Raw genomic sequence first — 15104 nt, 5'->3', positions numbered from 1 at the left:
TACCTCGTTTGCGCAATAATCACTTGATTGTTTGTTCAACCCATAAAACGGACTATGTTACAGCCAAATGCTGTCCCAGCTCTAGTCGGCATTCGTCAAAATTAGGGAGTTTTCTTTGTTCTGTAGAATATACCTTAATGCAGACATTTTTAGCGCAGCAAGAAGAGAAATGATTTGGTGGAAAGCAAATAATACTATGTTTCCTGAGCTGAGCAAAACTGCAAATAAATTGCTTTCGTCACCACCATCGTCGATCGAAAGCGAACGAATTTTTAGCACAGGTGGCAATATTTTTACGCCTCAACGGAACAGACTTACTCCAGCAACTGGAGAAAAGTTGATGATATTGCATTTTAATTTACGTGCCTTTAATTTTGAATATTAAAAAGCGGAAATGTTCTTTGTAATTATTGTTTAATCGTTGTAAAATTCGTAGTCACTGAAAGTTGCTTAATGTTAATTTACTAAGCAGAGAGAAGTAACTTCCAAGTATTGGCCTATTACGCTTAATGCGTTCAACAAACGATCGTGTGACTGCGCAAACGTAATCAAACCAGCTACCCGGTAATCTTCATGTGTTTGCTAAGCAACAAGATTGGCTGCAACTCTGCGTTCGAAAGCAATACTAATTTCTTCACAAGATGTTTTTCTTTTTTCACCTATTGATGCACTTTGAATGCAAGGCTGGTGTGTTACTTTTTTAAAGGTTTTTGTATATTCAATACCGCTGCGTTCATTTTCTTTTACACTCTAGTCTTTTTATCTTCTTGTTTCAGGCACCTTCTTGAATTCTGCGAGAAAAATACTGCAAACCGCACAAGATAATATTTTGCACACTGCATTAAGCTACGTTGATTTTGCACTCTGTGAGCAATGGCGATTTTTCTCTTTTCACTGATTTCCGCAACAAATAAAACGTGTCTATCACCACTTTGTAGCGCGCAAGAAGCGAAGAACTACCGTAAAAAATCACGTTGTCCAGAGCAGGCGACAAAGTGAACGCTTTTAGACATTTCAAAGGCAGCAACTTGTATCAAAATCGCAACCACTTGTAGAGCGCCAACTAAAAGCAGCTTTAATCATTTAACCAAAGAATCGGAATCGGCAAATATTTAAGAATCGGCATCGGCAAAAATTCTGTAATTGGCACATCCCTACTATTATTGCTTCAGCTCTGTATTTGTTCGCGTTAAACAAACAATTGTTACAATTCAAATTTAAAATATATTTTTGCTGCATCAGCTCTATTTTTGTCAAGAATTTTGCGGCGGTCATTTATGACCGACCAATGAGCCGGCTTCGGCAGACATTCGAGGTCATTCCGGAGGTCATGTCCGCCATGACCGCCGGATATTTCGAGGCCTGCATGTATAAGTTGACCCTGTTATTTTGAGGTGAAAATTACTTGCGAACATGTCGACTTATACTCGAGTATATAAGGTATTCGATAAAAAACAGAAGAGAAAACACTTCGTCGTTGTTAACGCTTTGAAGATAACACTGGTCTACACGATTTTTGCTCTATAAACTTTGAAAACTGAGTTGGAGTAATTTTGGGGTGCTGAATCCGAATCTGACCTCAGATTTATGCTATCACGTCAGGTTTGTGAGATATAATAACAGCATATTGTTACTTTTGTCAAAAGAGGAAGATTTGACATTGTGTTTATTGCACATACACATTGTGCAAGATCCAGAAATCCAGGCCATGTGGTGCATAAGCAGCTGAAATACACCTACCAATTATAATTTTGATACCAATTTGTTTTCTAAGCAACATTATTAACAAGGCAGTAATAACAAGCTAAAAGGGAGGCTATAAGCAGGCCTCGAAATTCGTTTTTGTTGACGGCGGACAAACGTGTCCGGTCTGAGCAGCTATCTCGGCGGACAAATTAAGTCTTACGGCGGACACACCAGTTTTAACGTCGATCGTCATACTTAATCCCTTTATCTTGATAAGTCTTCGCCATTTGAGAACCATAGCTACGGTTTAGGTTTTTTAAAATTTCAGCGAAGTCACTCTGAAAGGCTTTTATCAGACCAACGACGTGCGCTTGACGCCGTGTAGCTACTAAATATGATGATGATGATAATATGATGATTGTGTCTGATGCAAATAAATAATAAAAAAATAATCCGCCGCATAACTGATTAACTTCCACCGAACGAGGTCGTGTGGCTTCTTGCGTCACAATGCTCTGGGCACGAGTCGGAAAACTTCTACACTAACGCGTAACGCTACTATTTTCTGATGTGCAAAGTTTCACTAGGCTTTTTTCTTTAGGTTTATTTTTGCGTGTCATGTGAGCGAAAATGACGAAAAGAATAAACAAAACATTAGAAAAAGCACAATTATTTTTTCCCCTCTCCGTGATGCGGTCGCCTCTCCAAAATAGTATCAGTATTCCACGAGACCACGGCAGGCTCGGAGTTATAATCAGCGCAGTCAAGGCCATTCAAACATATGCGCATGATTAGAGCTTCAATAACATCGATCTTCAAAGACGTGCGCCAATCTCCACGAGATCACTGCTTGTCGTTAAGATACGTGATACCGAGATCTATTCCGTGTCTTTTCTCCAGACCGGCTAGTTGAGGGAAAAGCGTAAATGCGAGCTCTTCTTTAGCGATAAAATTCGCGATTTCAAACAACCTCTTAATTTTGATTTTTTTTTTTGTCACTCATATTGTCGATGGCCTTAATGACCGGAAATTGATGGCTTGAGGTAAACGATGTGTTGTGATCTTTGACAGAGCTAATCCTTACATTCGTTGTTCCTTTAATATATGCGTCTATCACCACTAAAATTCCTAGTAGTAGGTTCATCGCCCTCATTCTCACTTTCAGAAATTTCCCTGGGCCTCTTCTTTCTTACTGTAATACCAAAACTTAAGTTTTGCGACATCTTGCTGTAGTAGCCTATACTCTTATAATCTAACTTTGTAACCAACCTTGCATTATCAATATTACTCGGAGATCAAAGCCAGACATTGTGACATAAGACTTGAACTAAGTTGCGCGTGATTAGTGTAGAAGTACCGGTACTCCCATCAAATCTTAGCTAAGAATTCACCTCTGTTACGCTGATTCAATGTCATCAATCGTTGAAGCAACGTAAAATTCGAAAGTCTTTCTGCTTGAATGGAAGGTAAGAGATACAGTATTAACTTTTTCTAGATGCGCGCTTGGAATGCGATAATTTCGCATTCCCAGCGCAAATTATATTCTTGCAACAGTTGTTCGTGCTATGCAATGACGATTTGTATCGCCAGTTTCTGCGATATTTCTCGGCGGACAAATATGACCGATCTAGAGGGTACTTCCCGCGGACATCACATGCTGTGACGGCGGACATGTCCGCCGTGAATTTCGAGGCCTGTATAAGTGTAATTGACCCCCTCCCCCGTCAATGTTTTGCATGAAACCACAAAGATTTAAGCAGGCCTATGGCAATGCTTGTTCAGTAACCATATTTAGGCTGTTTTGGCCTGTCTAACACCGAAATGGCCCGTTTCGGCGAGTCCGATTCGGCGAGTCCGATTCGACTAGTCCGATTCGGCGAGTTCCCTATTCGGCGAGAGCCTTTTTCGGCGAGTGCCCTATTCGGCAAGTTTTTGAAATTTTTAAAAGGAAATTATCGGGTACCGTAGCCTAATTACAATTGCCGTTTTTACATCGTTTTAACGTCGCTAAACGTTGAAATCGTGCAGAAAGGAATAAAAATAAAATGTTTGAACCATTAAATTAAAATTCGTCATGTCAGTTCAGTTATTTTTAACCATCATATCAAAAACAATACACGTCAACATAGCAAAGATAGAAGCGACAAAACGCGAACGTTAAAACGTGCTTGAATTCGTCATGTCAGTTCAGTTATTTTTATTTTTGACCATCATATCAAAAACAATACACGTCAACATAGCAAAGGTAGAAGCGACAAAACGCGAACGTTAAAACGTGCTTGAATTCGTCATGTCAGTTCAGTTGTTTTTATTTCTGATCATGATATCAAAAACAATTCACGTCAACATAGCAAAGGTGTAGAAAAAGGTAGAAGCGACAAAACGCGAACGTTAAAACGTGCTTGTGACCGAAGTAAGTTATTGAGTTGAAAGAAATTTGGCAAGGTTGCATCACCTTCAGAAAAATTTAAGATATGAAGGAAAAATAAAACAAAGAAAATGTTAGAAAAAAAATAATGTTTATGTCTATAAGTTAGTACTTTTGAATAGTTAAAATCATAGGCGCCTAACTATTTTTTTGGCCGTGGGGGCGAAAGCGTGTTTCATCAGCAGCAACGTAAATTCAGCGAAATGTCACGCAGATGGATGACGTAATTATGTCGTCACACTAGGATTGCTTTTATTGCCACACTCGGAGTTATCGCTACGTTCGACCTGCCGTTAATTATTATAAACAAAGCTCGACCAAAACACATGCTATGCGTCTGCGTTGGCTAGCGGTTGATGGACTGCGACTCTTTAAGCTAAGCACAACATAAAGTTTAGCAACGAACTAGATTTATTAGCATGAAACAAGAGACGAAAAGGTTTACTAAAAGGTATACTGTAAATGGAATGAAAATACTAACTAGATCATATGCTTGAAAATATACCTGTTGAAAGCAAAATCATTCATGTTTACATCAATTCAACAGCACGTCACCTTTAATAAATTTAAAAGTTGCTGACATCCGTAAACAGCCCTTGAAAAATAGTTACAGAGAGACGTTTGATTAAGTTTTCGACTTGACATTGCTCCCTTTTCACTACAATATCGCAACTTATGGCTGACCAGCTTTCAAGTTCCAATTCGCTGTAATACGTCCGTTTTCGTGTTGCAGATGAAACAAAAGATGCGCAATTGCGCATATTCCCCGCCTTTGATCGGGTTTCCATGGCAACGGACGTGTGTGCGCCATGCAGTTTGCGCGAGTCCGTTGTTGTGTTGATTATGCCGCTTGTGCGACTGTGGGCAGTGCGGTTTGTACCAGCCCTTGTTACGTTGGTTAGTGGTAAACTCGGGCTAACTTATAGACATAAACATGATCTATTTTATTTTTGTAACATTTTCTTTGTTTTATTTTCCCTTCATATCTTAAATTTTTCTGAAAGTGTTGCAACCGTGCTAAATTTCTTTCAACTCAATAACTTACTTTGGTCACAAGCACGTTTTAACGTTCGCGTTTTGTCGCTTCTACCTTTTTCTACACCTTTGCTATGTTGACGTGTACTGTTTTTGATATCATGATCAGAAATAAAAACAACTGAACTGACATGACGAATTCAAGCACGTTTAAACGTTCGCGTTTTGTCGCTTCTACCTTTGCTATGTTGACGTGTATTGTTTTTCATATGATGGTCAGAAATAAAAACAACTGAACTGACATGAAGAATTTTAATTTAATAGTTCAAACATTTTATTTTTATTCCTTTCTGCACGATTTCAACGTTTAGCGACGTTAAAACGATGTAAAAACGGCAATTATAATTAGGCTACGATACCCGATAATTTCCTTTCAAAAATTTCAAAAACTCGCCGAATAGGGCACTCGCCGAAAAGGGCTCTCGCCGAATAGGGAACTCGCCGAATCGGACTAGTCGAATCGGACTCGCCGAATCGGACTCGCCGAATAGTAGCAGACCCGTCTAACACTAACCTTTTGTTACAGCACTGCATATGTTGGTGGTAAACGCAACGCCAAATCTTCCACTTTTGACGAAAGTAACAATTTGTTGTTATCATATTTCACAAACCTGACGTGATAGGATAAATCTGAGGTCAGATTCGGATTCAGCACCCCAAAGTTACTCTAAATCAGTCTTCAAAGTTCATGGAGCAAAAAAAAATTCTTTTTTTGTAGACCAGTGTAAGTAATTAGCAAAACGAGGTCAATAAAACCGATAGCGGGTTCCCACTCCGCTTGAGATCATGATTTTTTGCGTTTTATTTCAATAACTTCACTGTCTTGATCGTTGTTATTCACTCGCACGAAAAGGAAATGAATCGGCTTGTTTTCCAACTGTTCCAATTATGAGCTAACAGTATCAAAATTTTTTACTAGGCGCAGGCTACTGCATGCGTAAAACTAATCGTTTCAAGCAGTGGTTCTAATAAATTCGCTTCCGACCTAGGTGTTAGTATAAACAAGACAGTAAGCTTAATCAAAAGACTATTTTAATTAAGAAAAATAGCGTTATGGTTATGACGTCATCACCTTTTTCGCCCCCCAAGGTTTTTTCAAAAGTCGGCGCCTATGCGTAATCGGTTGACCGATGACCATCTCAAGCAGCTACTGCATACTGCATCTTCTGCAATTGCGCCTCGCTTTGACAAACTCGTTAAAGCTCAAAGCCAATGCCAAGTTGGACATTAAATTGATTTGTGTTATTTTCCTTGTTAGTGTTGCTATTCGTTGGTACATGCTTTCAAATTTTCGTTATAATTACTTGAGTGTTTTCATGCGGCTCCATACGTACTCTGAAGTTTAAAATTCGGCCCCGACACCAAAAAAGGTTGGGAACCACTGTTCTAAAGGCATGTATGGCTGGTTTTGAGTGTGCTTTTGCTGGCCGATGTTTATCGGCGAAAAATAGCCGATACATTATATCGGCTACACCTGATATCGGCCGATACATATCGGCTGACCGATATATCGGTCGAGCTCTACCAATAATTTAAAAAAAAATTTTAAAAAATCCCATGTTAAGGGATCGGACTTGCCGAATCGGACTCACTGAATCGGACTCACCGAAACGGGCCATTCCGACCTGTACTAGCCCCCTGAAAATGTCAGTCATGTCTGATTGACAAAACGTTAAAATAAAAGCAGATTATCACCATATACATCTTGTGATGATTCAGCTTAGTTTGCACAGGGAAAAAGCTAATCTTACTGTGAACATTTGTTAAAAACTTTGTTTTTTCGCAGTGTACTGTGTACTTAGTTCAATCGCTGCAACAGATTTAATAGTTTGAACTCATCTATTATTATGGTAACACTTAGCTAAGTTTTAACTATCACTTGAAATAATTTAAGAAACTGCAAAAAAGAGCATGATTTATTGATTTAGGGACCAATCCTTCATTAAAATGTGTCGTATAAGCTGTATTTATAGGTTATCAAACTGACTTAAATGTTAGTTTGAGTTATTATTCTGCAACATCTTACACTCCTATTAAAATAGTTTACTCACAACCTTGCAACAAAATAACCACAAACAAATACTTACGACTGCTGTTTAATGCCATATGACCTTTCATTGTTTCACCAGGATGTAATTTTGTTGCTTTCATGATTGTAATCTGCTGAGAAATATTCTACAATACTATGTAGGCCTACTAATAATCTAGAAAGTTAAAATGAAACAAATATTCCTTCATGTTGAAAGTAGGCAGTGGCTATTTGACCGGCGCCGGTCTTTGAATCTGAAACACTATTTGACCGGTCATGACGTCACTATTATAGGCACTTCTTTCTTTTTCTCTTTCAAAGCAAAAGACGAGAAGAGTGCCTATATAAGTTCTAAATTCGACAATTATGTTCAACTGATTCGGTGGCGCGAAGGATCGGAATGGCCCGTTTCGGTGAGTCCGATTCGGTGAGTCTGATTCGGTGAGTCCGATTCGGTGAGTCCGATTCGGTGAGTCCGATTCGGTGAGTCCGATTCGGTGAGTCCGATTCGGTGAGTCCGATTCGGTGAGTCCGATCCCTTAACGGGGGATTTTTTCAATTTTTTTTTTAAATTTTTGGGTACCGTAGCCTAATTATCATTGCCGTTTTAGGGTTAGGGGCTAGAGGTTAGAGCAGTGTTTCCCAAACTTTTTTTTAATAGCGCCCCCCTGGACAACGAACAGAGTATCAAACGCCCCCTTCGACAAAAAAAGTAAAACCAAAGTTTTTTTTCCATTTATCACAGTCTAACTCCAATGAGACCGATGAGGTTGGTGCAATGCCATCAGCCTCTTGAGATCGGGTTTCAATTAGGATGGGAACAATCTTAAGTCTCCCCATCTAACTATATCAAGACGGTTTCTTTTGTTATCCAGAAGCGTTGTCACGGCACTGAAAGCACGTTCCACCAAACATGAGCTGGGAAAGGCAATGATAAAAACTTTGACCCGATTCCACACGTGAGGGTATTTCTCTTTGATTTAGTTCTGTAGCCAGAACGATTGATACGAGATATTGAACTTCGTTTTGAGTGCAAAATCGCTTTACAATGTTATCAGTTCTTTCTCAAAAATTCCATGTTCGGAAATATCACAGAAGAGGTCGATTATCCAGTCATGGATTTCTAACTGGAATACATCCTGGAATCGAACTCCCATGCCTTTGTGTACTTCTTGAAGATGATTACTGTACGTCTATATCAACATCAGATATGCCTTTGTCACTGGTATCAAGTTGATGCAAGCTTGAGAATTGGAAAAATTCTCGTCTAGCTAAATTTCGCTGATACAACACGAGCTTATTTCGTTACCCTGATAGGATAATTTCAATTCATTAAAATTGGAAAATATGTCTGACAAGTAGGCGATATCATTTCTCACAACCAGGACGTCATTCGCAAGGCCAGGGTCACAACTATTTAGAAATTCCACGATAGTTTCAAACAGGGAATAAAATCGTGCAAGGCAATTTCTCTTGGAAAGCGATCGTACTTCGGTGTGGAGTAGTAAGCGCTCAAAAGCTTCATCATTCTCATTGCACAATCGTTTGAATGAGCGTGTATTCAGAGCGTGCGCTTTAATTTTATTCACTGCTTTGATGTCAGTCTTCATAGACAAATTAAGACGAATGCTAGACCAAAATATTGTCGGATTGTAAAATCGGATTTGCGTAACCGCAGTGCTTCAAATTGTCATGCGTTACGTTACGACCTCAACTAACTTGTGAGGTAGGCTACTGCGGAGCGAAGTTGCCAACATAATTGCCACAATATCTGCCACAGAGCTCTTATAGTCACCGTCTTCTTTTGCACTTCTTTGAAGCGAAACATGACAAAAATGCTTTGCAATCCTCTTCTTGTAACTACCCCGATTTGCTCTCAGCGCCCCCCAAACGCCCACTTTGTAACCAGCGCCCCCTTTATGGTCGCAAACGCCCCCAGGGGGGCGCTGGCGCCCACTTTGGGAACCACTGGGTTAGAGGTTAGGAACTCACCGAATCGGACTCACCAAATCGGACTCACCGAATCGGACTCACCGAATAGTAGCAGACCCCGAAGGATATGTCTCGGGTTGGTGTTCCCGAGGGAATGAGTTTGATACTACGCGGAAGCGTTTTTTTTGGGGGTTTTTAACTAAGTTTTGACCCGAAGTGACTCAATCATTAGGCTGCTGCATTTTTGTGGTCAATTTTTAATTTGAGTAGCCTACAGCCCAATTGTTTATGTCTTTTCAACTATGAGAAATAAAGTTAGAGTTTTTCAATTTTCTTGAATTTGAGAATTTCTCTGGATAATTTTCCATTTGTCATAAGAGGACGTGACCGACTGACCGTGTTTGCCAAACGACGCAAAACTGTAATGCGTCATTCGGCAAACACGGTCACATCCTCTTATGACGAACGGAAAATTACCCAGAGAAATTCTCAAATTCAAGAAAATTAAAAACTCTAACTTTATTACTCATAGTTGAAAAGACATAAAAAAATTGGGCTGTAGGCTACTCAAATTAAAAATTGACCAAAAAAATGTAGCAGCGCAACGATTGAGTCACTTCGGGTCAAAATTTAGTTGATTTTAAAAAAAAAACGCTTCCGCGTAGTATCGAACTCATTCCCTCTGGAAGACCAGCCCGAGACGTATCCTACGCGCCACCGAATCAGTTGAATATAATTGTCAAATTTATAACTTATAGTCAAGTCAATTTATTTTGTTTTAACAGCGCCATATATTAACAAACAATCAGAGTAAATGGAATTGTCAAAGCAATGCATTGTACAACTGTTGGTTAGATTATGGTGCAATCAGGATGGTAGCAAAAGACCATAAGCAGTCATCTAGTCAGCCACCACCCCATCACAGTAAATCTAATTACACATTCATACACACTAGTGTGCAGAGGCAGGCACACTACTTCATTGAATAAAAAGGGTTCGCCACTGAGATTGAAAAACAACTGCTGTTGGTTTGAATCTCCATTCTCAGACTGAGTAAGCCGAGGATGAAGATTCAAACCAGCTACAAAGAATTAATAACCAACGACCAATAAGTGATTGTGTGCTATAATAGGCGACAGCACTTGCGAAAGTTTTCCTGAAATATATAATATGCACTCTTCTCGTCTTTTGCTTTGAAAGAGAAAAAGAAAGAAGTGCCTATATAGTGACGTCATGACCGGTCAAATAGTGTTTCAGATTCAAAGACCGGCGCCGGTCAAATAGCCACTGCCTTGAAAGTAACAAAGAAAAGACAAGATATATAAATGAGTTAATAAAGAAAATATAATGAAGTGAAAAGAAACCAACAAAAACGATAATCAACTTCATGATTTTAACTTATCAGTAATACTTTAAGTACAGTCGAAATCGGCTAGTCGCATATCGGTTAAGAGCATAAATCGCTTTAGAGCATAGCATTGCATAATCCCAAACCATTCCCATTCACTTGTGAAGAAAATGCAACGGTTAGTCGCATAATGATTAATCGCATAAATCGGCTAAGCGACTAGCAATTCTTGATAGATTTGTAGACTTTTATCACTTAACCGCATATTTCCTTTGGCAAAGCAAAGTTGCTCAAGATAACACCTCAAGACAGACAGTTAGCGCCTGTGACATGATTTAAACAATAAAGTAAAACCGCACGAAAAAAGGCCTTCTCTTCTATGATTTGAGTACAGTGCTGTATGAATCACAAGACCACATTTCATTTATGGATTGTTACATCATAAACAAGTATTATTACGTCGCAGTACGAACTGTAGAACCACAAGACTAAGGAAAATCTAAATCGCATGATTAGTGAATTTTCTTTCTTGCTCGCTGAAGCGAATTCGTTACGGTTGGGTGATCACGGCAGCTACCCGAAAGCCACGAGGAACGCGCGTGAACAGTTGTTGCTGCGTCACACTTCGCTGACCAACAGCCAAACAAAGTAGTACCGTTATTTGGAATTCGGTTGTACAGTACTATTCTAGAATATTCTGTAAATCTCCTAACACTTCGGGTTACGTATTAAGGCTCAATGCCTTCGTTCATCGAAAAAGTCCAGCGGTCTGTTTTCACGCTTTTGCGTTAGATAAACGTTCGGTATTGACGTATATGATACTGTCAAACAATGTAAACGGTTAAGCGCATATACCGTTTAAGCCGGAATGGCCCGTTTCGGTGAGTCCGATTCGGTGAGTCCGATTCGGTTAGTCCGATTCGGTGAGTCCGATCCCTTAACGGGGGATTTTTTCAATTTTTTTTTTTAAACTATCGGGTACCGTAGCCTAATCATCATTGCCGTTTTAGGGTTAGGAGTTAAGGTTAGGGGTTAGAAGTTAGGAACTCACCGAATCAGACTCACCGAATCGGACTCACCGAATCGGACTCACCGAATAGTAGCAGACCCCGTTTAAGCGCATAAAAAAGCTTGACAAATTGACTATGCGCTTAAACGATTTCGACTGTATATATAAATAAAATAAGGTTTGGCTTCTTCTTTTCAAACCACCCTCTTTGCAGATGACACCTTGTTATCCATGTCAGCAAATACACTGAATGATCTCCAAAGTAATGTTAACAAAGAACTTCTGCAAGTTGATAATTGGCTTCGATACAACAAGCTTTCTTTGAATTATTGTAAAACTATGTATATGCTAATCAAGAAAGGAGGAAATAATATATATAAATGAAAACTTTGCAATATCTATCAATGGAGCCCAAATCGATCGCACAGACAATGTAAAATACTTAGGTGTTATAGTTGATGACAAAATGAAATGGACACATCACATAGAAAAACTGACAAAACAATTGCGAAAATCTATTGGTCTTATGTATAAGATTAAGCATTATGTAGATGAAAAAACACTGATGATGTTATACTATGCTCTTATATATATATATACTCATCTCCAATATGGCATCACAAGCTGGGGCACAGCTGACTCTTCCAATCTTAAAATTCTAAACACCTTGCAAAACAATGCACTGAGATGTAGTATAGCCAACTGTGACCTGGGTTTTTTTTTCGCTGACACTTTTCGGTCATTTGTCCGAAATGACTTGAAAAAATTCGGTCATTTTTTATTTATTTCGGTCATTTTTTCTGATGAAAATATTTCCTTTCAAGTAGCTGACACAAATCAAAATTCGCACTTCCTGACTAGCTACAACATAGGCGCCAACTTTTTATGCTGTATTGATACATAAAACAATAGATGAACTAGCGATCGGCAGCAGGACAACATTTTTTGAAAGCAAACCGCAACAGCTTCGCGAATCACTAGAACGAGTAGGATGCTACAATTCCACACCAGACAAAATCTGTCATTTTTACATTGATTCAACGTCTGCAGACGTTGAATCTGCAGACGTTAAATCAATGTAAAAATGACTGATTTTGCTGCCTGCGACATAGCAAAAATCTACCATTTTGTGTCGATTCAATGTCATCAGATGTTGAATGCACCCAAAAACAATATAATTTGCTACGTAGACGGAGCGTGCGTTTAGCTTTATGCGCTTGCAAACAGACTCGATGTTGCTTTCGAAAGTCGAAACCTCTGCAGTGAATTGTCGCGGCAGTGAATCGCTTGCTGTGAAAATGAACTTGAAGTCTCGGCACGATGTAACCACCACCCAACGCAACAAGGGCTGGTTCAAACCTCATTGCGCACACACGACATAATCAACGCAAACTGCATGGCGCACACACGACCGTTGCCATAGAAACCCGATCAAAGGCGGGGAATATGCGCATCTTTTGTTTCATCTGCAACGCGAAAACAAGTCAGTCATGAAGTTGAAAGCAGGTCAGTCATAAGTCGTGATATTGTAGTCAAAAGGGAGCTATGTCAAGTCGAAAACTTAATCAAACGTCTCTCCGTAACTATTTTTCAAGGGCTGTTTACGAATGTCAGCAACTTTTAAATTTATTCAAGGTGACGTGCTGTTGAATTGATGTAAACGTGAATGACTTTACTTTCAACAGGTACATTTTCAAGCGTATAATCAAGTTAGTATTTGCATTCCATTTTCAAGACATTGTCATTCCATTTACAGTATACCTTTTACTTTTTAGTAAACCTTTTCGTCTCTTGTTTCATGGTAATAAATCTAATTCGTTGCTAAACTTTATGTTGTGCTTAGCTTAAAGAGTCGCAGTCCATCAACCGCTAGCCTACGCAAACGCATGGCATGTGTTTGCTTAACCGAAGTGGTCGAGTTTTGTTTATAATAATTAACGGTAGGTCGAACGTAGCGATAACTCCGAATGTGGCAATAAAAGCAATCCTAGTGTGACGACATAATTATGTCATCCATCTGCGTGACATTTTGCTGAATTTACGTTGCTGCTGATGAAACACGCTTTTGCCCCCAAGGCCAAAAAAATAGTTAGGTGCCTATGAGCTACAACACTAAGTTTCGCTGAGAAACGTTGTCGTGTTTTATCTGAGAAAACTCTTTTCAACGTTCATCAGCAAAACTCAACCTTGCAACACCCGATTTGACTATATATTTTTCGGACATTTTGACCGAATTGACTATATTTTTTTCGGACATTTTGCTAAAAAGTCGGTCAATGACCGATAAATGATGATGGCTGGACTAGACTGTGACCCAGACTGTGACTACTATACAAAACTTTCCCCCAAATATAAGGAGTTTGATATACTCAAGATAGAGGATATTCATCGACTAGAACTAGGAAAATTTATGTTTAAAATCCACCATAATATATTACCAAATCATTTTGAAAGCATGTTCACAAAATCTTAAGACATTCACAAGTATTCAACCAGAAGTGCTAAGAAAGAGTCTATATATAATATTCAGCAAATAAATTCCAATTCTGGGAAAAAATGCATTAAATATGCTGGAGCAACCTTGTGGAATAATATCCCAAAGCAAATCACAATGTTTTCATTTTCTTCTTTCAAAAAGGAATATAAAAACAACTCATTTCAAATTACTAAAGCTGATTTTCGGCATTATTTACATTGTTGGCATTGATAAACTGATTTAGGCTACTAGTTACTGACCCATTTAAGTGTCATTTTGTGATTATATTGTTGCTTTAGGCTACTGTTGTTGATAACTTTTTTTTCCTTTTTTGTTGTTGTTGTTGTTTTTCTTTGTGTTTGTTTGTTTTTTCTGTACTATTAATCCAATTATATATTGTATCCAGTAAAACATCCCATGTGGGGGCACCTTGACTTAGATAAATAGATAACTGCATGGTTTTTTCAGTGCCTCTATGGTGTAGTTTCCATATAAAAAAAGCTATTTGTTATATCTCCTGATGTGTACTTTCAGTTCAGTTGTTTTTTTATTTCTGACCATCATATCAAAACAATACACGTCAACATAGCTAGGGTCAAGAAAAAGGTAGAAGCAACAAAACGCGAACGTTAAAACGTGCTCTTTGAAAATGAATGTGGAGCTATGCAGAAAATAAACTTGATTGATTGATGATGATGGATATTAGGGGTGCAACCAATTTCGTCCCCTGAACACCTTGTCCCCCGATTTCGTCCACTAAAAAGATCGAGAAAAAAATACAACAGAGCCAAAGTGGTTGATTGGAGTTGCCACAAACATTTCAAAATTTATCTCGATCTTTTCAAGGGAAGAAATAGGTCAGAAGTCGATTTTGATGACGGCGGAAAACGTGTCCGATCTGAGTAGCTATCCCGGCAGACAAATTAAGTATCACGGTTGAAACAGTCATTGTTCGAGTAAATGTCTCAAGCTCGCGAAATAAGGAACTTGATTAAAGCAGATGTGTAATTTGACAGGCAAACAGCGCTGAAATTTAGAAAAAGATTAGTATTTGTAGGTTTACGCCAGACCCAAGTATCAAATCCATTAGCCTACCATCATCATCATAATCCATCGTCGGTTTGTTCCCCACTAGTGGGGGTGGCTGATTGTTTCCGCGCA

General features: G+C 38.9%; 1 protein-coding gene across 1 annotated transcript in view; it reads right to left on the bottom strand.

The window, feature by feature from the left end:
• LOC145771420 (spermatogenesis-associated protein 7-like) overlaps positions 1–8561 on the bottom strand; it is a 95469-nt gene extending 86908 nt beyond the window's left edge. Inside the window, exon 1 of the mRNA XM_082583174.1 lies at positions 7237–8561. Within this exon, the coding sequence (XP_082439300.1) occupies positions 7237–7300 (64 nt within the window). The 5' untranslated portion in view covers positions 7301–8561. The remainder of the gene's footprint in view (positions 1–7236) is intronic.
• Positions 8562–15104: the final 6543 nt, after the last annotated feature.

This window comes from Aplidium turbinatum, chromosome 1 (assembly GCF_918807975.1).
Source record: "Aplidium turbinatum chromosome 1, kaAplTurb1.1, whole genome shotgun sequence".
Taxonomy (NCBI): domain Eukaryota; kingdom Metazoa; phylum Chordata; class Ascidiacea; order Aplousobranchia; family Polyclinidae; genus Aplidium; species Aplidium turbinatum.
This window is presented reverse-complemented; position numbering and strand designations above follow the sequence as displayed.